Consider the following 24,585-nt stretch of genomic DNA (forward strand, 5'->3'; position numbering starts at 1 on the left):
CCAACTTTAGAATGTGCCTTCATTAGAATGGACCACATCTGTCATGACATTAGGAGCTTCTTTGGCTCTAAAGAGATGAGTGCTACAGTACTATTCAAATCGAAATACCAAACTGAAACAACTTTAACATATACCTGAAACTAAAGTAAAACATGGCTGAAGTAAATTCCAACACTGTTTAAATAAAGGACCCATGTTCATAAAAAAAAATTAAGACAGCCAACAGTGGATTTTAGTCTACGCAGTTTATTTCTGTTAGAAAAAAAATGGAAAAAGGACCATGTTTTAATTATTTAAATAGCAGATGTTTTGATTATTTGACTGTACCACAATGACTATGATAGTAAAGTTGGGTATCAGCCAAAGTGTTTAACTGAATGCTCAACTATAGTTAAAGTATTTGATGGCAGCCTTGCAAGTTTACAGGCCATTCTGTGTTTTACACCATTGTTTATATGTTGACAAAGATCATCCTACCTAATACCATGTCTACCAAATGCAAGGCACACTTTGTGTGTGTTAGAGTGAGCAAGACTTCTAGGTTTGACTTTCACAAGCTCTTAAAAATATGCTGAAAGTGTGTGATTGACCCAGATTTGGTGTGTAAAAATAAATTGTACTGTAAAACATCAACAGAAAAAAGAAGGAACAGCAATATATATATATATATATATATATATTGTCGGTGTGGGTGAGATGTTTGAAAGGATTTTGTGATCAAGGACATTTTTTGTGCAGCAGTATGCAGTTAATTATTATACAGTAATAGTGCTTTAGTTAGTATATGCTTTACTTAACGCAACATCATTCTAATAAAGGGGTAATTTAATCTAAATTATCAATTTTATATTTGAACATTTAAAAGTGTGCTTTTGTTGCATAGCGATGTCAAGTTAAATGCAGTTTTAAAATCAACTTAGCAGTTATAATCATTTCTTGCAAGTAAAACTCCAGTTTCCTGTGTGTGGTTTACCACAGTCTTGATTTTTCTTAAATTCTGGCATTCTGTGCTAAAGCAGTAACATTTTAAACATGCACCAGACTTGGGGTAACTGCTTACCAACATTTAAAAACAAAAAAGCACAGACATGGTTAGAGGTAATTATTAAATATCGCCCCGACAAACAATTCTTCATTTAAAACATTTACTGACTAAATAATTCAACTTGTAATTTGATCCTCTTTTGTATTAACATGGCTGCATATTTTTGCAATTTGTTCTGTTTATGTGTGTGGAAGCGAAGTCAGATTGCATTACAGTCAGTGAAATGTGCTGTGAACCGATCAAGCCACTTGACTGTCAAGCGATGTAATGCATTAATGGTCGATCTCATTTATATTCATAGATTCAAATATCTGGTCCTGATGAGAGCCACCCGTTTCAGAAGGGGGTATCAGAGTACTTCTTATAGAACAGCAGGGGGTTCTCTTCTGAGAATGATATCAATGCCTATTGTTTAACATGGAGCCATTTTGTTCTGTCTATAGATTCCTATAATGGGTTTACTGGTCCCAAGTGGAGGGAATTCAAACTAAAGATGATCTTTGTGTAGTACCAATGACTTCAAACCCCTAGTTATATTATACCAACTTACTGTACTGTATATCTCATTCGTTCTTGTATGAATAGGCCTTTGAATAACAGTCCTCAATTACCTTAAAGCTACGTGGTGGCTTCTAAAAGAAAAAACTTTGGAAATATGTACAAAGAATCTATCTAAAGTAATTTCATAGTGATAATCAATGTCAAACAAGGAAAAAAGGGCAACTTTTCTGTGACCACAAAAACATCTGCTAATAATTGTCTCAAGTTCGAGAAATGAATCAGAAGAGGGCCTGGCTCAATCTCCCAGCTCTTCAGATGAAATGCAGTTGGTAGTACAGAATACGTAGCCACATCGTTTGGTAAATCTTTAATTAAATGATATTATAACGTCAATGAAAGTATGCTGATTGGATGCAATACAGATGGGTTTTATCTTTCTTTTCTGTTCCTAGTAAACAGCTTTGTTTAGGAAAATGAAAACTGTTGAAGCTGATTATATGTTTGGGTTCTAATTGTTTTGTTGACAAGGCCAACATTACTTTGTGGAGCCCAGTCATTACTGAAGATATATTCAACTATATTTTTTAGCTCTTTGAGATTATGTTTAACCAGGCATGTATATGGCATGTACCAAGTAGTTCTGAAGGCGATTTGTGTGTTACGTGTATTTTGTATTGTACTGAGTAAAATGGCAATTTTTAGAACTGTTATTTGCATAGAACATATAATCCCTGGTAAGAAATGTAAAGTCTGGGAAATGGGTAGCAAAAGAGGCTTAAGAATCATCCCAAGTTCAGTAAAGCCTAGCATAGTGTAGTGTTTTTGTGATTATTAAGGTAGCCAGGGCTTTTGGACAGCCTTACTACCCTGAAATGGTCCAGTGAAATGTTGGGAATTTACAGGAGTCAAGTAATGAATAGGTTTTTAACCACCAAAAGTGGTGTAGACAAGTCATCCTGGGCCAGGAAATCTCAATAAAAAATCACTAATTACTCTACATATTAGATGCTTTTTAAAGCCCTGTGACAATAGTTTCAGGTTAGACTATTGCAATCCCATCTGGCCTCCTCTTCAGTGGGGAATGGATGTACTGTATATCCCACAAAACACACATTTTTCTTTAGTCCAAGGCCAGTGAACATGAAAAACAACTGAGGTTATCTGAGTCAATTTGCAAACTGAGCTCAAACAGAGTGTTGAATCTAACATTCTCTTGAGACTCTCTGAAGGTCTAGTTAGTTATTCCTGGAGCAAATTACTTAATCTGCCAGGAGTTATAATTTAAAAAGAAAATGTAATGCACTGCATACAGGGCATTGTGTAACAAATCCTGTATACCAAGGACATCAGGTCGAATAGAATGCTTGTGGCAGAGAAGATTTCGGCAGGGCTACAAGAAGGTGTTTATTGATATACTAACACTAAATGTGCTTTTTTGTAAGTGAAATGAAAAACTACTGATATTTCAAAACTTGACATAAACAACCCAGATTGTTAATTTAATGGCCTCTACACACCTACTGTAAATTGATATTGTCAAATACATTTTTTCCCACTATGTAAAAGTGGAGCAAGCTTTCCATTGGACTAAAAGCGTAGTAAATTTGGCCCAACATGCTTCTTTCTATCCCTCGTATCTTTTCTTTAGATGAAATTGGACATTTCTAGTGAGAAGCAGTCAGCATACATACAGTATACTCAATATTAGGTATCATCTTAAATTTGCCAGTAGGGACTATGTGCACTTTCAGTTGAGGATTCTTAGGCCAGTGTTCTTTACTGTTTACAAATCCATGGCTTGTGTGAATTATGGGTGCAAGACTGTTTTTGGAGGACCATCTAATAACATCTATTCATTTCATTGTAATTGCTTATTTCTGTGGAACTTTTTGTTTCACAAACTTAGGGTCCGAGCTATTTTCGCCTGTTTTTTTTTTTTTTTTGCTGTTGTTAGATTTGTGGCTAAAACTCTTTAACTATAAAGGTTACAGGTACATATCACACACTAGGCTTCCATAAAAAAGTAAAATAGTCTGAAACTCACCCTGTTCAATACAGTTAACAAAAACCACAGAAAAAGGGTGACGCTTTTTAGAAAAAAAATATGATTTATTGTTTGTAAAAAATATTTTAGCGTGACAAACTCAAATCTGACAGTGTACAATGAAACTTCAACATGTAGGGAACATGAATTATTATTTTTTTTTAACAAATTGGATAATAAATAAAGGAATTATGGCCATATACAAAAGGGACCAAAATCAACACAAAATATATATTTATCGGAACATAGGTCCTTGTGCCTTTGATTCCACCATTTCGCTTATTTTGTAAAGATTGTGTGTGAAAATGTTTGTTTACTGCACCAAAGTTGGTCTGTCTTACAGCGCAGCAGTAACATTGCAAAACACTTGCATTCACGGCTATCTCCTAACATGGTCCTCTACCGGAAATACGCAAGTAGGACCTTGTTTTAAAGCACTGACTCTCCTCTTTCCAATGGGGGCTGTCTCTCACAGTGCCTGAGTTAAAAGAGTTAAAGGGCCAGGTTGCCGGCGGGATATTTAACATTGGGCGGACCCTATAGAGTTAAACAATACCAATTTAATATATACCTTTGGAGAATTGGTTGAGTAGAAATAATCGGAACATTTTACTTTAAAAATCAAATTACGGTTTTACCACAATGTCTTTCATATAGGAAAAGGTGATTAAAGGTTGAGGTAATGGACTATTTAATTAACAATATAGCTTTATATTTTTATATGTATACCTCACTTTTTATTGGATTACTGTTGCAGAAAATGCATCTTAATGTGAGAGTTTAAATATGAGTATAATCGTGATGGAACATGATGAACTACTTTTGAGCAGGCTGCATAACATGATGTTGGTTTTTCATAATGACTGACTTTTTTCCTGTTGATCTAGCTGTAAAGTGTAATAAAATTACTGTGGTTGGAATAAGTTTACCTAATGCCCTAGGAACAGAACAACAGAAATAGTTTTCAGTTTGATTAGAAACATTTGTCACTGACATTAGGCTACGGTATTAACAGTTTTGTTTAGACCGTATGTTTAAATAATCTACATGTGTTTTTTTTCCCTTGTTGGTTCTTTTTAATTCAATGCAACACTTCTAGCAGGCTGTGATATACATATTGTTTTCCTTTTAAATCTTTTGAAGCTGGCTTGACAGTCAACACTACAAGATTGATGTAATTAGATCGCTCTGTCAGACTGTTTGCTTTGGTTAAAAGACTGTTTGCCATTTTACTTTTGCCATCATACTGTACATACTCAGTTTAATTGAGGTGTGATGTGTGGGTGCCTTGAGATGAAACTGTTGTCTGTGTATGACAATCAATAGGAAATGTGCTCCAGCTTGTCAAAACACATTTGCACCTTTAATCATTTTCTCTCGCTTTATTCTACTCATTGCTTGAACAGATTCGCTTCCTGAGTAGGAAGACATATTGGACTGTTTTACACTACCTTTATAAACTGGCAGCAAAGCTCGACAGATGGTTGGAAGTTTATCCTAACAGGAAGGAATTTCCCTGACAATCTTTTCTTACTCAGAATATTGTACTACTGATAGGACTGTATGTGGTTTACAGAAAATATTTCTACAGCTGCAGTTTCATATACTTACCAGTATCCAGCACACATGACGTTAATGCTTGTCTCAGTTTAAATGGCAAACAAGTTTTAACAGAGCAGTTTTTCACTATAACCCTGTACCTTCTTGAAATGAATCAACAGAAATTACTGCCCCATTGGAAATAATTGTCAGAAGCCTTTTTTGGTTAACTTCTGTGGGATTGTCAGAAATTGTCATTATGTTTCTGTGTGAGCTAAAGCTTTAAAAACTGAATTGTAAAACAGAAAGAAATAAATGTTTGAACACCGTAAAAAACAGTTTGACAAATAACCTACAGTATAGTTTTGTTTAATTGACGTTTAGGAGGACATATTGAAAAAATAGTTCTATAGAGGATAATATCGCCATCTGGTGAAATGTGTTTACTGGTGATGTGAAACCTTGGATCGGGTTGAAACATGTACTCTTGTATTGTTAAATCATTAAAAAATCTTATTCTAGAAAGGTGCCATGATGACAGAAAGTACGATGCATTAGTAGTAGGTGAGTGAGACATGCTAGCTGTTTTTTGTCACTTGCAGCTAGCAACAGTATAATCTGCAATATACTGTAGTGCAGTAAAATGGCTTGGGTGTAATGGAGGGCTGCCTACTTCTGAGAAACATTTTAATTTCCTGTTTTTGTGATGTGCAGAAAGGCTAACCCAGTTGCTATAGAAACAATTTGAATAAGCAGAGTGAGAAAGATTGGCATACCAGCGTGGTTGAATGGATCTAGGCTAGATCAAGGCAGAGGCTGATAGATAGTAGAGGTGATACAGGAATCTGAAGGAAATTGATTTTGAAATTTCACTGGGTGACATTTCAAGCATTCCTTTATTTTTTACCTCCTTCATAAGCAGGTTGCTGCATACATGATGTTGTAATGGCACTTAAGAGAATACTGTAACAATCAAAGCATCAGATCTAAACCAAAAGGATGTATTTGTTGTAGCAGCTTTGACCATGGCTGAACTAAACAAAGATATATAAACACCTGCCATATGTAGCACATGCCTGCTTAATCTTCTATGCATTTAATTACTTTCAGGTGTGATGACTCTGTGGGCATTTATTGAGGCTTTGCTGCAGAGTTCCACCCAACATCCCTTAAGGAGTTAATGTAGTAGTAATCATAGAGAAACAATTTAAACACTCTTCAGAGTATTCATATAGAATAAGACCCCATAGTGGCCCTGCATCACACTGACGTGTTGGCTGGTATATATATATATATATATATATATATATATATATACAGTACTGTGCAAAAGTTTTAGGCAGGTGTGAAAAAATGCTGTAAAGTAAGAATGCTTTCAAAAATAGACATGTTAATAGATTATATTTATCAATTAACAAAATGCAAAGTGAGTGAACAGAAGAGAAATCTACATCAAATCAATATTTGGTGTGACCACCCTTTGCCTTCAAAACAGCATCAATTCTTCTAGGTACACTTGCACACAGTTTTTGAAGGAACTCGGCAGGTAGGTTGGCCTAAACATCTTGAAGAACTAACCACAGTTCTTCTGTGGATTTAGGCAGCCTCAGTTGTTTCTCTATCTTCATGTAATCCCAGACAGACTTGATGATGTTGAGATCAGGGCTCTGTGGGGGCCATACCATCACTTCCAGGACTCCTTGTTCTTCTTTACGCTGAAGACAGTTCTTAATGACTTTCGCTGTATGTTTGGGATCGTTGTCATGCTGCAGAATAAATTTGGGGCCAATCAGATGCCTCCCTGATGGTATTGCATGATGGATAAGTATCTGCCTGTACTTCTCAGCATTGAGGAGACCATTAATTCTGACCAAATCCCCAACTCCATTTGCAGAAATGCAGCCCCAAACTTGCAAGGATCCTCCACCATGCTTCACTGTTGCCTGCAGACACTCATTCGTGTACCACTCTCCAGCCCTTCGGCGAACAAACTGCCTTCTGCTACAGCCAAATATTTCAAATTTTGACTCATCAGTCCAGAGCACCTGCTGCCATTTTTCTGCCCCCCAGTTCCTGTGTTTTCGTGCATAGTTGAGTCGCTTGGCCTTGTTTCCACGTCGGAGGTATGGCTTTTTGGCCGCAAGTCTTCCATGAGGGCCACTTCTGACCATACTTCTCTGGACAGTAGATGGGTGTACCAGGGTCCCACTGTTTTCTGCCAATTCTGAGCTGATGGCACTGCTGGACATCTTCCGATTGCGAAGGGAAGTAAGCATGATGTGTCTTTCATCTGCTGCAGTAAGTTTCCTTGGCCGACCACTTCGTCTACGGTCCTCAACGTTGCCCGTTTCTTTGTGCTTCTTCAAAAGAGCTTGGACAGCACATCTGGAAACCCCTGTCTGCCTTGAAATCTCTGCCTGGGAGAGACCTTGCTGATGCAGTATAACTACCTTGTGTCTTGTTGCTGTGCTCAGTCTTGCCATGGTGTATGACTTTTGACAGTAAACTGTCTTCAGCAACCTCACCTTGTTAGCTGAGTTTGGCTGTTCCTCACCCAGTTTTATTCCTCCTACTCAGCTGTTTCTGTTTCAGTTAATGATTGTGTTTCAACCTACATATTGAATTGATGATCATTAGCACCTGTTTGGTATAATTGTTTAATCATACACCTGACTATATGCCTACAAAATCCCTGACTTTCTGCAAGTGTACCTAGATGAATTGATGCTGTTTTGAAGGCAAAGGGTGGTCACACCAAATATGGATTTGATTTAGATTTTTCTTCTGTTCACTCACTTTGCATTTAGTTAATTGATAAATATAATCTATTAACATGTCTATTTTTGAAAGCATTCTTACTTTACAGCATTTTTTCACACCTGCCTAAAACGGTTGCACAGTACTGTATATATATATATATATATATATATATATATATATATATATATATATTTTCAAACTCTGTCTGTGTTGCGTAGAAACTCTCTGCTCTGCATAGCTAGAACACATTTACAAGAATTACTTAATTTATCTGCATTTTCTGTGACCTATTTGCAATGAGGCTTTAGTGAAAGGCAAGGCTTTGTGTGATACAACTACGGTACAGACTTTCCTGTGGCTATACAGTATACAGTGACCTTTTCTGATTTGCAGTCACCTCAACAGTTCAAACTATTCTGTGGAGATTTTTTCAGTCTTATTATGTTAACATCTGAGATAAGTGCACTAAGGTTATTAGAAGGTTATAATTGGTATCAAACAAATTGACCAGATATTTATTACAAGAATATTCGTAGTCCTTGACCAAACTGAACCTACACAGCAATTGCTTTTTTATTTTTCATAACATTTAGTTTAACAAAAGCCAAAGATGGGTGGAACAGTACATTTGGTTCGATGATTTAGAGCAGGAGTTTTCAACCGGGGGTACGAGTACCCCTGGGGGTACTTCTAAGAGTCATTGGGGGTACGCAGGACGACTCAGAAATGCACAAATAAAAATGAAAGTAAGAGAAAATAATTATCTTTATTTTCAAATAAACTTTTAAATAAAGTTTCGTTTTTTTCTCTCGCTCCACTCGCTCTCTCCTCTCTAACACCCACCCAGAGTGCAGCGAGCTGCAAGCTTTTATATCGTGCGCCGAGGGGTCTAACTGGCTAGTAAATTATTCCATTACCCGTCGGCCACAATCTGCACGAGTCTATTAATACAAAACAATAACAAACCCTGCGGCGTTTCGCCGTCATATTTATAATAAATAAATCATCCTATGTACTGTAAACCAGTAATACAGAGCAGAGAGAATCTATGAAGGAGTCTGGCGAGGAAAGGCGACAGTGTGCGTATTTCGTGATCTGTAAAGTTTTTTTTTTTTTTTTGTCTTGACATTTTTGCTTATAGAATGCGAAAGCCAACACGTAAAACTATGGCTATTTCCCTTCTCTGCTGTGCCTCCGTCGCAACGCGGTCACTACGCCAGGAATGATTTTGCATCAAGCGGAAATTGATTGTTATCAGTCAGATAATTCATATGATTTAGTATATGGAGAAAGTGCATGACTGGAAATAGTTATTAACCTATTTACTCCATTTTTTTAAATTACATGTTTTATTGATGTGTTGCAATTCCAAAAAATAAGGATGTCTGTTGCTATTCGTTTGTTGCCATGGACACAACATATGCTGCTTATATCTTAATTGTTGTCGACTGTACGCAGATGCCATGGCTTCAGCTGTACATGGTGGATTGAAGCCAGGTGTTGTAACTTTTTAACACCTGGCTTTAACCTACCATATTGAGGATGTTAATTCTAAACTGATTGCTGAAGGGAATTCATATTAATAGCGAGACTTAGTCTCAAAAGCTCAGTGGACTGTATTTGGATCCTCAAAATGATTAGCTGCTGAACTGCAAGGAAAAATAGAGCTAAGAAATAACAGCTGTCTTAAACTATTTTTCACCCTTCAGCACATCAAGATAACACCTGGTACCTCACTATGGATGAGTTTAGAGGTCGCCTTTCCTCGCCAGACTCCTTCATAGATTCTCTCTGCTCTGTTTTACTGGTTTACAGTACATAGGACGGTACCCTTCAACAGCTATGATAATACAGTGCCTATAGAAAGTCTACACCCCCTTTCAAAATTGTCACCTTTTGTTGCCTTATAGCCTGGAATTAAAATGCATTAAAATATTTTTTTTTCATTTATCTACACATCCTACCCCACAACTTCCAAGTGAAAAAAATATTCTAGAAATTTGTAGAAAATTAATTAAAAATAAAAACTGAAATAGCTTGGTTGGATAAGTGCCCCCCCCCCCCCCCCACCCCCCCTTGTAATAGCAATCCTAAATTAGCTCAGGTGTAACCAATCACCTTCAAAATCACACACCAAGTTAAGTGGCCCCCACTTGTGTTAAATTGTAGTGATTCACATGATTTCAGGATAAATTCAGCAGTTCCTGTAGGTTCCCTCTGCTGGGTAGTGCATTTCAAAACAAAGACTCAACCATGAGCTCCAAGGTGCTTTCAGAAGAACTCCGGGACTAAGTTGTTGAAAGGCACAGATCAGAGGAGGGGTATAAAAAAATATCAAATGCCTTGAATATCCCTTGGAGCAGTCAAGATGATTATTAAGAAGTGGAAGGTGTATGGCACCACCAAGACCCTGCCTAGATCAGGCCGTCCCTCCAAACTGGATGACCGAGCAAGAAGGAGACTGATCAGAGAGGCTACCAAGAGGCCAGTTGCAACTTTGCATGAGCTACAGGCTTTTATGGCCAAGATTGGTCAAAGTGTGCATGTGACAACAATATCCCAAGCACTCCACAAATCTGGCCTGTATGGTAGGGTGGCAAGAAGGAAGCCATTACTCAAGAAAGCCCACCTTGAATCCTGTTTGAAGTATGCAAAAAAACACTCAGGAGATTCTGTAGCCATGTGGCAAAAAGTTTTGTGGTCTGACGAAACTAAAATGGAACTTTTTGGCCTAAATGCAAAGTGTTATGTTTGGCGCAAACCCAACACAGCGCATCACCCAAAGAACACCATCCCTACTGTGAAGCATGGTGGTGGCAGCATCATGTTATGGGGATGTTTCTCATCGGCAGGGACTGCGGCACTTGTCAGGATAGAAGGGACAAAGTACAGAGAAGTCCTTGAGGAAAACCTGTTACCCTCTGCAAGAAAGCTAAAACTGGGACGGAAGTTCACCTTTCAGCATGACAACGACCCAAAGCACACAGCCAAAGCTACACTGGAGTGCCTAAGGAACAAAAAGGTAAATGTCCTTGAGTGGCCCAGTCAGAGCCCCGACCTAAATCCAATTGAAAATTTGTGGCATGACTTGAAGATTTCTGTCCATCAACGCTCCCCAAGGAACTTGACAGAGCTTGAACAGTTTTGTAAAGAAGAATGGTCAAATATTGCCAAATCTAGGTGTCAAAGTTGGTAGAGACCTATCCCAACAGACTCACGGCTGTAATTGCTGCCAAAGGTACTTCCACCAAGTATTAACTTGGGGGTGGAGACTTATCCAATTAGGATCTTTCAGTTTTGTATTTTTAATATATAATTTCTTTATCAATAAAAAACCTTAACAGTGTGGAGTATGGTGTGTGGATAAGTGGACAAAAATCCTCATTTAAATGCATGAAACACAGAGGCACTGACGCAACAAAATGTGAAAAAAGTTCAAGGGGGTGTAGACTTTCAATAGGCACTGTATAACCATTATTTTATTGTATAAGTCATTGCTTTGCTGCCATATCAACGCCTTTGTGAAAAACCTCAACGTGTAAACATTATGCATTAAAATGTAATGTGTCCACTAAGATTAATTCTTTGACCTGCCATTTGCTGTGGCAAGCCCTGTGGTATCCAAAGCCTGCAGCTTTTCTACCTGACCTTGGTAACTGCGTTGCAAAATAGAGCTGACAGTGTTTCCATATCATGGTGTTTGTTTGTGAATCTGGATCACTGCCTTCACCATGGCTCTTGACACACTGTCTCTCAGTCAACAACTCCTGTAGCCTACTGTTGTGAAATAATTAAGCAGCAAATGACTTGTGCAGCTGAGATTCATAAATGTAATTGTGATGCCTTGTGATTTTTTGTGTTTGACACTGAGCCACTTCCTTCACTCTCATTTGCTGACAAGATTTGACAAAGAAACAAGCAATTGGTGTCTGTCCCGGGGACGAAATAAAGAAACTAAGCAGAAATGAATAGATTGCTTGTGATGTAGACTGTGGGGAGTCTGGGGATTGATTTATTTTTTGTCGGATGGGGTGGTAAATAACAGTATTGGCATTTTAAATCTTTATTTATTCAATTTTGCTTTAGAGAAAGCCTCTTTATTGCTGTTAATGAACTAAAATGACACAGCATATTAAGTGGCTGTCTTGTGAATGTATTGAAGATACCTGTCAGCCTACAGTGTAAGGTTAGGGAGAAATAATCCGTTTCCATAGCCTGCCTTTTCCTATTAACATAACCATGTATTCAATTAAATGTTCCACTATATTCCCCCATAAACTATGAATGAATTAGATGTGTTAAATATTGTCCAGTAGTGACAAGTTGATAATACTGATATCTTAATGGTAGTAAAGTATCCACTGCATTATTGTCTACTTAAAGACTGTCTCACTTTATACAACACTGGCTGCCTTCCCATTGAAATTATGGATTTTTCTGCTGGAGCCAGGAGAGGTAATATGTTTTCAAGGCTATAATTCTTTCAGAATATCTGATGGGCCTTGCTGAGTTTCCCTTTTTAATGGAGGAGGATGTTGAGGATAGCATGTCATGACTGGAGACAGCTTTTACTTTTTCTTGGCTTTGCTTCTTGAGTTAATCTGAGTTCTCCGTATTCTCCAGTTCCCTTTGGGAGTTTCATGTTTGTGTAGGTAGCCTGGCACCCTTCCCATAAACTATGAAAACGCAATTATAAAAGATAGGGATTAACATTTTGCACAGGGTTAGTAGAATCATATTTGTAAGACATGCCTTCTAAGGTGTTATATAAGTGTGCAGATATCTCTGCTGAACAGAGTAGGTGAAACACTGAAGATCCTTGAAATGTCAAATTACTTCATTGTTACTGTAATGTTCTCCAGTGCTGTGATAACAGATTAAGTAAGACACTAACCGTTGACACAGCCGATACACTAAGCATCGTTTTTCTCTAATCAGAAATAACTCTTGCTGTTTCTTGCCTTATATCTTCTATAATATGAATGGGAGGGAAAGGTTAAGGTTAGTAAAGATGTATTTAAACAGAGATTGCTGTGATTCCTGGCAAGGGGATTGGTCACTCTTGAGTGAATTCTTTCAGGAAGTGTTTTCATGGACCATTATGGTCTTCAGATAATTAACAAATCCAATTTAAGGACCTGGATAATGTAAGGAGGGAAAAAAGAAGGTATTCAGTAGCTTCAGGAATGTAGTTCAGGAATGTAGATTTACAAATTGATGTACAAATTGATCATTTTTTGTGTTATTTCTGATGTCTAAAGTTAAAACCATTACCAGTGTTTTTTTTTTTTTTAATACAAGAATGATTACTGTTAAGTACAGCTCATTTACAAACGAATCAGTCTGATAGAACCTGGCAATAATTGTTTACAGCATTTTATTAAGATGGTTGCTGTAGCAACGCTGACACTGATGGTGCTTGCAAGAGATTGTAATTCATAGAGTGATATCTAGAATACAAATCCTTTGTTCAGGATCAGGATATGCTTTGTAGTTACTTATGGATGACTTCACTGCAGAGCAAAAGTCCACACTGCAGTGTGTACTGCAACAAATTGACTACACTACACCTGATATTGTTTAGATAAGTATTCCTTTAGGAAAGCCTACCTCTGTTGGATATATTACAAGGTCTATCTCAATCAGACAGGTAATGCCACACTAATTTGCATGTCTGGCGACACATCTGGGAATACACTGACGAGGTAATTCTTCTTTTTTCCCCTTTTTATTTATTTTTTATTATTTATTTCTTAGCAGACGCCCTTATCCTTTGACTCTGGTGATAGGCAGAACACATGTGCTATCCCTTTGCTTAGTTTGATTTTTACATTTCAAAAATCACAATTGCATAAATTACTTAGATGTCAAAATCACTTAAGACTCTCATCTGGTTGTATTAAGTTAAACTTTCAGTTATTCTTTGTATGTGTGTTTGTATTACTCCTCCCTTCCATAGTAAGAGGATTCCGCTCCTAAGAAATTCCTTCAGTAAGAGGATTTAATGAGTTGTGTCTTTCAGGGTAAACTGCACTTGAAAAAAAGGAGCTTGTGAAAACTTTTTTTTTAGATTGACAGTGCCTGTTTTCCAAAAAATCTTAGGAGCAACCCATTTCTGTATGTGGTGTGGTGTCTGTATGTATGGGATGCCTGTTGGTTGTGAAAGGCTGAGGCCACACTGAGAGTGCCTCTGCACAGATGCAGTATTGTATACATTACACTAGAAGGACTGCAGGTAAACTGTGTTTCCTATCTGATAATCTAATCAGTTCAAATCCATTTCATATGTTTTCCCACTGGAGTGCTGAGGAACATTCGAGCATCCAGCCATACATGAATGCATTACATGCACCTCAAACATCATGAAGTGACATCCTGTGTGAATGGCTGAAAATGCAGTTTAATACGAATGCGTACGCTTATAAATGCTTTACTTAATTTCACATTTGCTGGCTGCTTCATTTCACATTAACTGATTTGCTTATTGCTTTGAATAGAATGTATTTGACTGGATTCTTGTGAATCCCAGTGAAAATAAAGTATTAACACTGAAAAGCAAGGCACATTATACTGTAGGTCCTGAGTTGTTTCTTTCTGCCTGTTATCTAATATTTAGCTGTTGCATAAGAACCATTTGATAGTCATGCTTCCTATTGTTGTGAAATCCCATAATTCTAGCTAATTGGATCATCCAGGCCCAAGGCCATTCCTCATACTACCGCAGTCTGGTTTCTGTGTGCATTTGCCAGTGTGCTGAGAAGTATCAGCAGCTTGATTGGATGGGGTAATTGCTCTTCAGTGTGCCTGTCGTAGATTTTCCACAGAATTGTGAAGTGGCAGCTCACAACTGAACATCTGTTTACTGGGACATCAAAGTGACATGCTTGCCAGCTTTTTTATGACGCTGAGAAAGACAGGTATGTATTGTGATGAGATAAGTAGCTTTAAGCAGTTTTCTATCAGAGGAAGACTATGACTCCTGTACTGTGATATTACAAATGGTAACCTTTATTACATTAGCATAGACAAATAGTTCAAGATAAATGGAAATTGTTTATGGTTTTATAAAACTGTACAACAAAATTAAATATGTATTTTTAAAATATATTACTGTACAATGTTTGCTTTTTATCTGTTTGAATAAAAACAGAATTTAATCAATTCTGCATTGCTAGCAAACTTTTTCAATAACCAATGTCTTACATATTTACAGATCAAACAGTACAAACAATGCATGAACAATTTATACCGTTATAGTAATTTTAGTTGCTGTTATTGCTCTTAAATGTATTTGTGAAACAATTGTCAGGTTTAACTGACTGTGCTAATTGACATTAAATAAACCACGCGTTTCTGTATCAGGGGGACCCTGATTATTACACAGCTGTAAATGGTGAAGAAAACAAAATTACTTGCTGACGAATGACTTTATATTCTAATACAGTACAGATGTATTTGGATGAGTTGGTCATGCTGTTGGACCGGCAGTGATTTTTAGGTGGTTACCACTATCTGGATTGGAAAGTAATTGGATAACAAAAAGTATATGTGGAAGTGATCCAAGAAGTTTTGACAAGAAACATTTACTTGTTTTGCTTTGGCTTTTTTTATGTGCTTATCGTTGTCAAATAAATTTTTCACTTGGTTAGTCTATACATTGATGGAACAGTCTAGATCAGTTTCATGAATATCAAATCTTATTTTCTTAACTAATGCAATTTTAAAAACATTCTTTAATAACTCACATAGGTTAAAGTTTATGAACCATGCTCGGTATGTCCTCTTGTGGAATAAAATGTGTTTTTGAAGATATTAAGTTAAAAAGAAAAAAAAAAAAAATCCTATTTATCCAAAGAAGAGATTGAACTTTTGATTTCTGGTGTGCTACAGTATCTTTGTTGAAAGGCACCTGATACTTGGAACAACTTGCAAAATATTTTTCTTGGCAAATAAAAGTGGATTTTTGCAAAGAACATTGAAAACTGATTATTCAGTAGATTATACACTCTTGAAGCTTTGGTCTTAATACAGTAAGTTAAAATGTTATGTTTTTGTTATGATGCATATCATTGTTACTACAACAGAAAGCACAACATGATTAAAGTCGTGTAATTGGGATGCTGAGTCGAAAACATCAGCATTTCCTACTCAATCATGTGAAAAATGTCCGGAACTGCAGGAATGAAACAGCTATCCTGCTTTTCTCAAGGTCATCACTATTGATCAAAAAAGTATTTCAAGGCTAATTAATGGTAGATTTCCCAGCACCAGTACCTCAGGGGCTATGTGATGAAGAGATAAAGATATGTTCTTTACAACCTAAATTGTTCCCTTTTTTTTCAAATATTGATGTAGTTTTAGCAACCACTTTTTGATGATCATCTTGTCATGCTCCATGTAGCAATCTATAATAACTACTTTTGACAACCGATGAATCAGTTCACAGTTACTAGTGATTGCTCCACCAAGCAGCCAGGAAACACTGTTTCTGACTCTTGGTGTTAGGCAATTGGATGCAGCCTTTCTTTTTAAGAGCAAGTCCCTTCATTGCATCAATTCTAGACAAAAGAGGAACAATACATTATTTTAATAATACTGATAATGAAATAGAGGCAGAAACCTCATAAAACAGGAAAAGCTCATCAAATAAAATGTGTTTAATTGTTCACAGGTTAAGCATTACAATCATAAACCTATTTTTAGTCAATTAATATAATTTGGAAATGTTATCCCTAAAAATTGACCTGTACCTGACTAAAATAATGTGGTTTTGGTATTTGAAAGAGTATTTGAAAAGTGGGCAACTAGCAAAGGAATAAAAACTGGTGCAGATAACTGGTGCAGTTGTAAGTTTACAGTAGAAAAACAAACATTCTCCAAACTTAAACTGAGGCAGTGCAGTGCTGGAGGCCAACAATGGTCCCTTGTTGATATGTCTAGTTTTTATATGCAGCTTCTATTTACGTTATTTCTTGGCTTTTGCTAAGCTTAATAGCCTGCCTATGCTTTTGGTTAAAAACATACTTCTGTTGTTACAGTATGAGGACTCAGTCATTATAGTGCTAGATCTTCAGTTAGTAGATTAACTTGTTAGCGGTATTGGTTTGGACATATTTAAGTCTTTGACCTGGTTTTAAAATGTTAATAACACCTATTCAAAACTTACTCTAATGCCTTTTGAAATACAGTTATTCCATTTTTATATGAATATCACTGTGTGTTATCTCTGAAGCCAACCATTCACTAAATGCTAATTTTAGCTGCTTTCTTCTTGCCAGTTTCTTTCATTTGAATAGGGCTAGATACTGTGAGCCAGCGAGAGATGTCTCCAGGGAAATTGCTGTAGGATTTCTGTGGGATCTAATCAACTCTTTAATACGTTATGAGCTTTCATTTGCATACCAAAAAATATAATGGGAGTTGATGTATTTTCTTTAACAGATGCTGTTCATGGTGTGCATGTTATGTCATAAGGCTACAGTTGTGTAATTTTTAATTTTAGGAAATACTTGATATTAAAATGTACACAGTGTGTGGGATCTTTTTAAAGTAAGCTACAATACAGTTTAATTTTGGGCATCATTTGCGAAATATGTAATCAACGTATCATTTTTCCTGAAACAAATACAAAACACCAATTTACTAAATAACCCTAACTGTCCATGGGACAACTGTGTTACTGGTTCTAATCAGGTAACCCTGAATGGCTGGCTGCACCATTTTCTCATCTGTACCATTGTGTGCTTTTTAGATGACTGCTGTTCGTTAGCTGTAGCTGGTAGGTATGCTCCATTAGTAGAATTACAGTAGGCAGAATATGTGTAATGCAGATTTGAGAATGAGAAGATAAAGAAAGGGTTAATATGACTTAAACATGATTCCTCTATAAGAGATCTATGTAATGTATAAAATTAATTTTAAAAAAAATAACAATTCCTGCAGCATCCGTATTGGCAATGCTTCACTGCTTTCACACTTTTCTGATTCTCAAACTGCCCAGAGCTGAATTCAAGCAGGAGCAGGCTGGTATAGTATATTCTATATGGTTGCCTGGAGCCATGGCAGGTTGTACAGAAAATGGCATGGAAGACATTCACCTCAGTATGCATCGCAGGTGCACAGAATACCCATGGGAACACCACGTAACGGCTAGTTTGATCGAAAGACAAGGCAAAGCCACCGTTTACTACATCTTTCTTTTTTTATCCTGATAAATTTGCTTAAATGTTTAATTCAGGTTCTTTGGTTTATTCTAAAAAAAAAACATACAACTAGCGAAAAAATAAATAACACTAGCCCTTCTTGATTGAATCTGCAGTGTTTTGAATATCCAGAACGACAGAATTACAGTAATCTACAGTGTACAAAAACATGTGGACTCCACTTTAAAAATCACACATGTGCTTGTAAAGTAAAGTCAATTCCTGCTATTAAAGGTTGCTCAGTGGACAATCAAAGAGTGGTCTTTATAAAAAAGGTGGTACTAGCATACAGTAAAGATGATTGAAAATAATAGGCCTCCATTCAAAGCAGTCCTTCTGTACAGGTGGTCTATAATGTAGGTTTAACATTACTGCATCTGCTTAGGACTATTTTAAGATGGATGTTTTGCTAGGGCTGCTTTAAATTACACTTTTCGGGGTAGTAGTCTTAAAACACATATGTCAGCGCTGATCCAGCATACTATATGCACATGTTTTTACTGAAGACTCATCAGGGAGATGGGAAGCTTGGACTGCACTTCAGCAGAGCAAGAAAAGTGCAGTTATTTAGTCTTTTGATTTATGAAGAATCGTTGGGGATGCATTTAGAGGTTTTCACTGCTTTTAGTTCTGGCTTGGTGTGTACAAGATAACACAGTGTTCTTTGTTCTGTGCAGTGAGAAACGGATGGTAACCATTTGTCCCACATTCATTTTGGTATCTTTGGTTTAGCTTCAGGGGTTGTCTTTATAAACCCATGCAGTATCTTAAAAAAAAAAAAAAATATATATATATATATATATATATATATATATATATATATATATATATATATATATATATCCATAAATAACATTTATTTTATCAGAGGAAAAAACTAGCAGGTTTGTAAAGGATGTGTCGCAACGGGTTACCCTCCTGGTTGTTCTTAATGGTTTTCCCAGGGGCTGCTCATGTGGCAGATTGCACACCTATCCTGCCCTAAAATCTCATTACGACTACTCAATCTGTGTTGTGTTCAGTAACTGCATCACCTGGTTTCCTTTGTGTAATCATTGAAGCAGATACAATGGTTTATTACATTCTGCTTTACATGGCAGGGGGAAGTCATTTCATTGGCAAATGTCACTTTGACATTGACTTTTATATGTGTTTACTATATATTTTTTTCTTTAAAATATTGGCCGTAAGAACCGTAAGAAACCCTTGAGAGATAAATAATGAAAAAAAAAAAATGTAGAGTGCCTCTGCTCTGGAACAACAGGTGTGAATAATGTAGAGAGGTGAAGGGAACCTGTATTAACGCTGTACTGAGGTGTCAATGTTTTACAATTAGATGTAATAATTGGAACAGTTCTTATTTTTAGACCCATATAGAAGAAATAATGTAGATAAAATAAGCTAAACATTTATTTATAAGATAAAACTAAATCCCAACAAACAAATAAAGAGTACCTGTGCTCTGACCTTACACATCTTTTTTTGCAAACGGATGCACTTCTGTTTCAAAACCTTAGTCTTATTAGCTCTAAGCCGCTTAATAGGACAGTATTCAGTAAGACAAGCTGATTCTGGACCAAACCATTCAATATACGAGAAGGGGGAGTGGGGGAGTGTTACACATAGTATTAATAATAATAATCACTGCGTTTAATCATGTGTGTATTAGTGTATTAAACTGGTTGTGAAAATATGTACAGTATTTGTTTATTTATTTATCTTTAATATAAATAGCTGTAAGTCTAGTTGCTTTACAATAATACCTCAATACCTGATTGTATGAATTTGTAATCAATTGGTACACTTGTTAGCCCTTTCAAATGATAAATGGTTCTGTTGAGTGTATGGGGAAACAGGGACTGCAGGTGGCGTGGTAGGGTGGAGAAAGCGGGGGTGTTGGGTAGATAATAGCAACCCCTCACTTCTAAATATAGCACTACACCACTGCCTGAGCTCCCCCTGACATTAATTTTGTGTCACAAGCAGACAATTGTGATGGTGATGACTTTGTGTTACCAACTAATGCCCAGCGAGGGTTAGATTGAGAACAACATGCTTATGATCAGAGATGAAAGGCATAGGAAGCTACTGTAGTGAATGAACACAGTTGCACCACCTAAAATGGTTGCATATCATTGATAATTTAAATGGTGTTTTGAAAAGAATACCACTTATCATCTTCATTTGAAATATGCAATTCAGTATTATGGCTTGCAATGGCTTACTATTCATGGTTTCGTGGCTACGCTTGTTAGGCTTTATAAATCCCCAAAAGAATTGATCTTCTACATAGGATTTCTTCTAGGAAGTATGGGTTATAACACACACACAGACACACACACACACACACACACACACACACACACACACACACACACACACACACACACACACACACACACACTTTGATAAGATTTTATATTACAAATAATAGAAAATAAATGCAGAACCAGATTCAAATTGAAAAGTTAAATCAATCATTTCTATGCAATATCAATTAATGCATGTCCATACTAGGTTTTCCACTGTCTAGAATCACATCTCCAGACCTGCCGTCACTAATTTCAACACAAACCAACCTACCGCTTTTTTTCTTTTCTTTAGCCTGGATCTTTTTTTCACCTCATTAAATGAAATAAACATCAAGTAAGATATATTGTTTCTGAACAATTATCCTTGCTTGCCAAGTAAATATACATGCGATAGATGTCCAAGCTGCCCTCTGACACTAACTTTGACTCTCCTAAATGGGAGACTGCCTTTTCTAACCAACTGTGTGCCTTTTATCATCTGCGGATCCAAAAACAGTGCCAGGCACTCTAACTTTAACTGTAGCCATATATTATTTTTTATATGACAGGACAAAAGCAGCTAACCATGGATTTACAGTTTCTAGCACCACTGTGTGAATGCTTTTGAACTTGCTTTTGAAAAATCTTATCACAAATGCCACACACCTTCTTATTACTACAAAGAGGTTATCTGCAATCTTGTACGTGGGTACAGTTTTAACCATCAATTGCTTTTTTACTAATAAGCGTTGCAAATCTGACACCCTCCAAGTCCAGTCTTTGTTTATTTTTTAATGGCTTTGCAACTGCTTGTTAGGACTATTAGCTTTTATAAAAATATTACAAGCTCTTTCTTTTCTTAATATATGCCAGCAAGCTCTCATAACTTGCCATTTTTTAAGTTGTCAGGCTTTCCTTGAATGTCTATTCCACATATAATAAACAGTGGATATATCTGTAGACACTGTGACTCATTTGGGTGAGTTATTGCTTACTTTAAATGTATTACCAGCACTCAGATAATGTGGGAGTAAACTTTCTTTAAAACCCCTCGTTCATGGCTATGGTAGTGAAGATGTCTCCTGGTCTTTATATCCCAGCTGCCAGATGAGTGATTGTAAAATAAACAGATTTCATCTACTAATGAATGGTTGCCACTGCAATTGATCTGAACTTGAGAACACATGGCACTGTACAAGACTATGAATATGAAACATCTTTATGAGCAACTCAAAGTAGATATACAATATATTTTGCAGTTGTATTTGATTTCTGCAAGCAAACAAACACAAGCAAGTGAGACAAAGTATCCAATCATTAGATTTACAGTATCCTTTGTAACATTTGAAATCCCTGTACTTTTCCCATTTCTACAATTACTACAGTTACTATTATTTCAGGTCCAGGATCTTGAAGGATAAGCATTAGAAAAGAAAAAAAAAAAAAACATCAGTGTTGCCATACTATAATAAAGACCAGACTTATAAAAGTGATTACAATATATTCAGCATTCAACAATATATTTTAATGAAGTGTTTCGGTTACATATGTATGATTAAGACTAATTGTTATGAAATTTATTTATTTTCCCTTTTTAAACTAAAAAGAACTGTTTAGTTACAGTTTAAAAGATTAGTTCCGGTACTGTTTCCCCTCGCCTCAATGATATCTGGCTAGAAAACTGTAAGCAGTTCAACACTAGTGCTGGACCGGTGCTCCGTAAAGTTTAGGTTTTGCGGATACACAGAAAAAATGTAAATGATATCCAGAGGTTTTGAGTTTTTGGAAGAATGTTATAAAACACAAATATTTACAGTACTGTGTGGACTACTGAAGTCTAGTCTTATTTCTTTGTGGGTAGACAGTGTTTGGAAGCAGATTTTTCTTTCTAAAAACGGTATGGTATTCTCCAGTTTTTTTTTTTTTAATTATTATTATTTTAAACAAAAACTGTAATACATTTGTATTTTACCATGCTATTTGTTTGAGAATACACCCATAACTATAAACCCTGAATCATAGTACCATTGAGCAAGGTATTTTACCTAGATTGCTCCAGTAAAAACCCAGCTGTATAAATGGGTAATTGTATGTAAAAATAATGTAATATCTTGTAACAATTGTAAGTCACCCTGAATAAGGGTGTCTGCTAAGAAATAAATAATAATAATAATAATAATAATAGTAATAATAATAATAATAATAATAATAATAATAATAATAATAATAATAATAATAGGTAAAACTCTCTAAACCTTATAGACAAACATTTAACTAATGCCTGGTAACCCCACCAATTACACTGATGAGGGCATTAGCTAAATAATTTAACTTATTTTCTTATTTTCTTATAGACTTAACACTGTTTCCTGACCAGATATTGCAAGTGGGTGGTTTGTGCAATGCAGTTGTATGCATGTGCTTTGGAATGATTTGGCAGGCCTGAGTACAAGTTTCATATTGTAATGGAAACACAGAAAGCCATTGTGGCCGGCTGGCGTGTGTGGTGACGTCACAGACCCCGAAGAAGACAGACACAGACAGCACTATGGTATGAAACGCACTGCTGTGCGTTTATTACAAATTAAAAGGTTTAAACAAAACAGAACAAACAAAATGGCGCAGTGGCCAAAACAAATAGACAAACATAAGACACTCATCCAAACAAGTACCGTGCTGTGGTGTTTTAGCAACAGTAGCAATTGTTATTTATATTTTCGTTTTAGTTTTCCTTTCTCCTCTCTCCTGTTCTCCACTCACCGAACACCCAACCCCGAGTGAGTGAAAAAAATTTTTATGCAGCTGTATCGAGACTCGATTGCTAATCAATCATTCAATTGGAATCTCGGTACATCTGCATGTGAACTAATTATGCTCCCTGTGCTTCCATACTAATACCCATTTTAATCTGCACATGGAGTGATTGTGCAATCCCAATGCCTAAATACAATTATACATTTTAAATCACCCGCGCTACATAGCCCCACATTATATCCCATGCACCACATTAACACACCACATACAACATAAAACACAAAAATACGCACAGGGGGGGCACAGCCATATTTTAGCTTACCTTTGGGACACCACTTTAGCTTAGCTATGCCTGAAAGCTTACAATTAGCTAATGTTATGAAGCTTTTTTATGTGTCATACAAGAAACCAAACCCTTGAGACTTGAAGGGTTTAATACACCGTCTGAAACAGATGGCTTGGCATGGTGAATTGGCTTCATTTAAACTGGTTTTGCTGTAGGCAATAGACCACTGCATCCATGGTTTCAGTAGTGCTGTGAATGTATTTACAGGAAATATATAAAAACTGGATTTAATTTCACAACATCAACATAACTTAGTAGAATATAGCATATACTGTACTGCACAGTATATGCTATATTGAGAGCATGTCATATACAATGACGATTGACTATAGAGTACAGATTGTATTAACTAATAACACCGTAGAGTAAAGATTGGGCAAGGAATGTACACTGCTTTATACAAATACTATTTTAGTTTAAAATTAAATGAAAATAACATTTTATTTTGAAGTACCAGCATACTGCTGCAGTATATGAATGATAATTGGTAAAATGCAACTGCTGTTATTTCATTTTCTTGAACTAATGTTCCCTCAGTCCCTGCCCAAAATATAATTTATGTACTATTGCTTCCACTGCAAGACTCCAGTGGTTTAGGTACTGCGGTACGCAGAAATACTAAAACAGCCTAATATTTGGCATTGCAGCTGACATGCAGGCTGCCAAAACAGTCCTTAAAGAAGACAATATTTAACATTGACAAAGCCGACAATGATGTTTGATATCCGGATACAAGCTGACAGATCTTCACAAAAGTCAAATACACGATTGCCCAAACTTAAATGGGTGAGCACACACGTTCTCCTTTCAGTAATGCAAGTCTGTTGCTTGGTTTTGGTGCCATACAAAATCTACTAAAAAAACAAAACAATGTCTTCACAGAACTGAAAATGTGTCTGCATTTGCAGTACAAACCAAGAGATAATGAGGTATACAGTAGCTGCCAAGCACCTTGTCAGCCAAGAAAGGATAAATGTCCTGGTCTTTGTGCTTTTATACTGCTACTCAGGCCTTGTCAAAGTTTAATAAATGAAAGAAAAAACAATACTTTATCCATAAATTATGAAAGAGAATACTGTAGATGTTTTCTCTTTTAAAAGAGT

At 36.3% G+C, this 24,585-nt stretch overlaps 1 protein-coding gene across 9 annotated transcripts in view; it reads left to right on the forward strand.

The window, feature by feature from the left end:
* The window catches only part of LOC117408998 (kalirin), a 170,697-nt gene that overhangs the window by 33,279 nt on the left and 112,833 nt on the right, over positions 1-24,585 (forward strand). The window contains exon 1 of one of the 9 annotated variants that reach the window (XM_059032345.1): positions 14,645-14,806. The exons of the other annotated variants lie outside the window; for them this stretch is intronic. Coding sequence (XP_058888328.1) covers positions 14,770-14,806 — 37 coding nt within the window. The 5' untranslated portion in view covers positions 14,645-14,769. Of the gene's footprint in view, positions 1-14,644; positions 14,807-24,585 lie in introns of those variants that run through there. 9 annotated transcript variants of the gene reach the window in all.

This window comes from Acipenser ruthenus, chromosome 10, assembly GCF_902713425.1.
Source record: "Acipenser ruthenus chromosome 10, fAciRut3.2 maternal haplotype, whole genome shotgun sequence".
In the NCBI taxonomy this organism is placed as follows: domain Eukaryota; kingdom Metazoa; phylum Chordata; class Actinopteri; order Acipenseriformes; family Acipenseridae; genus Acipenser; species Acipenser ruthenus.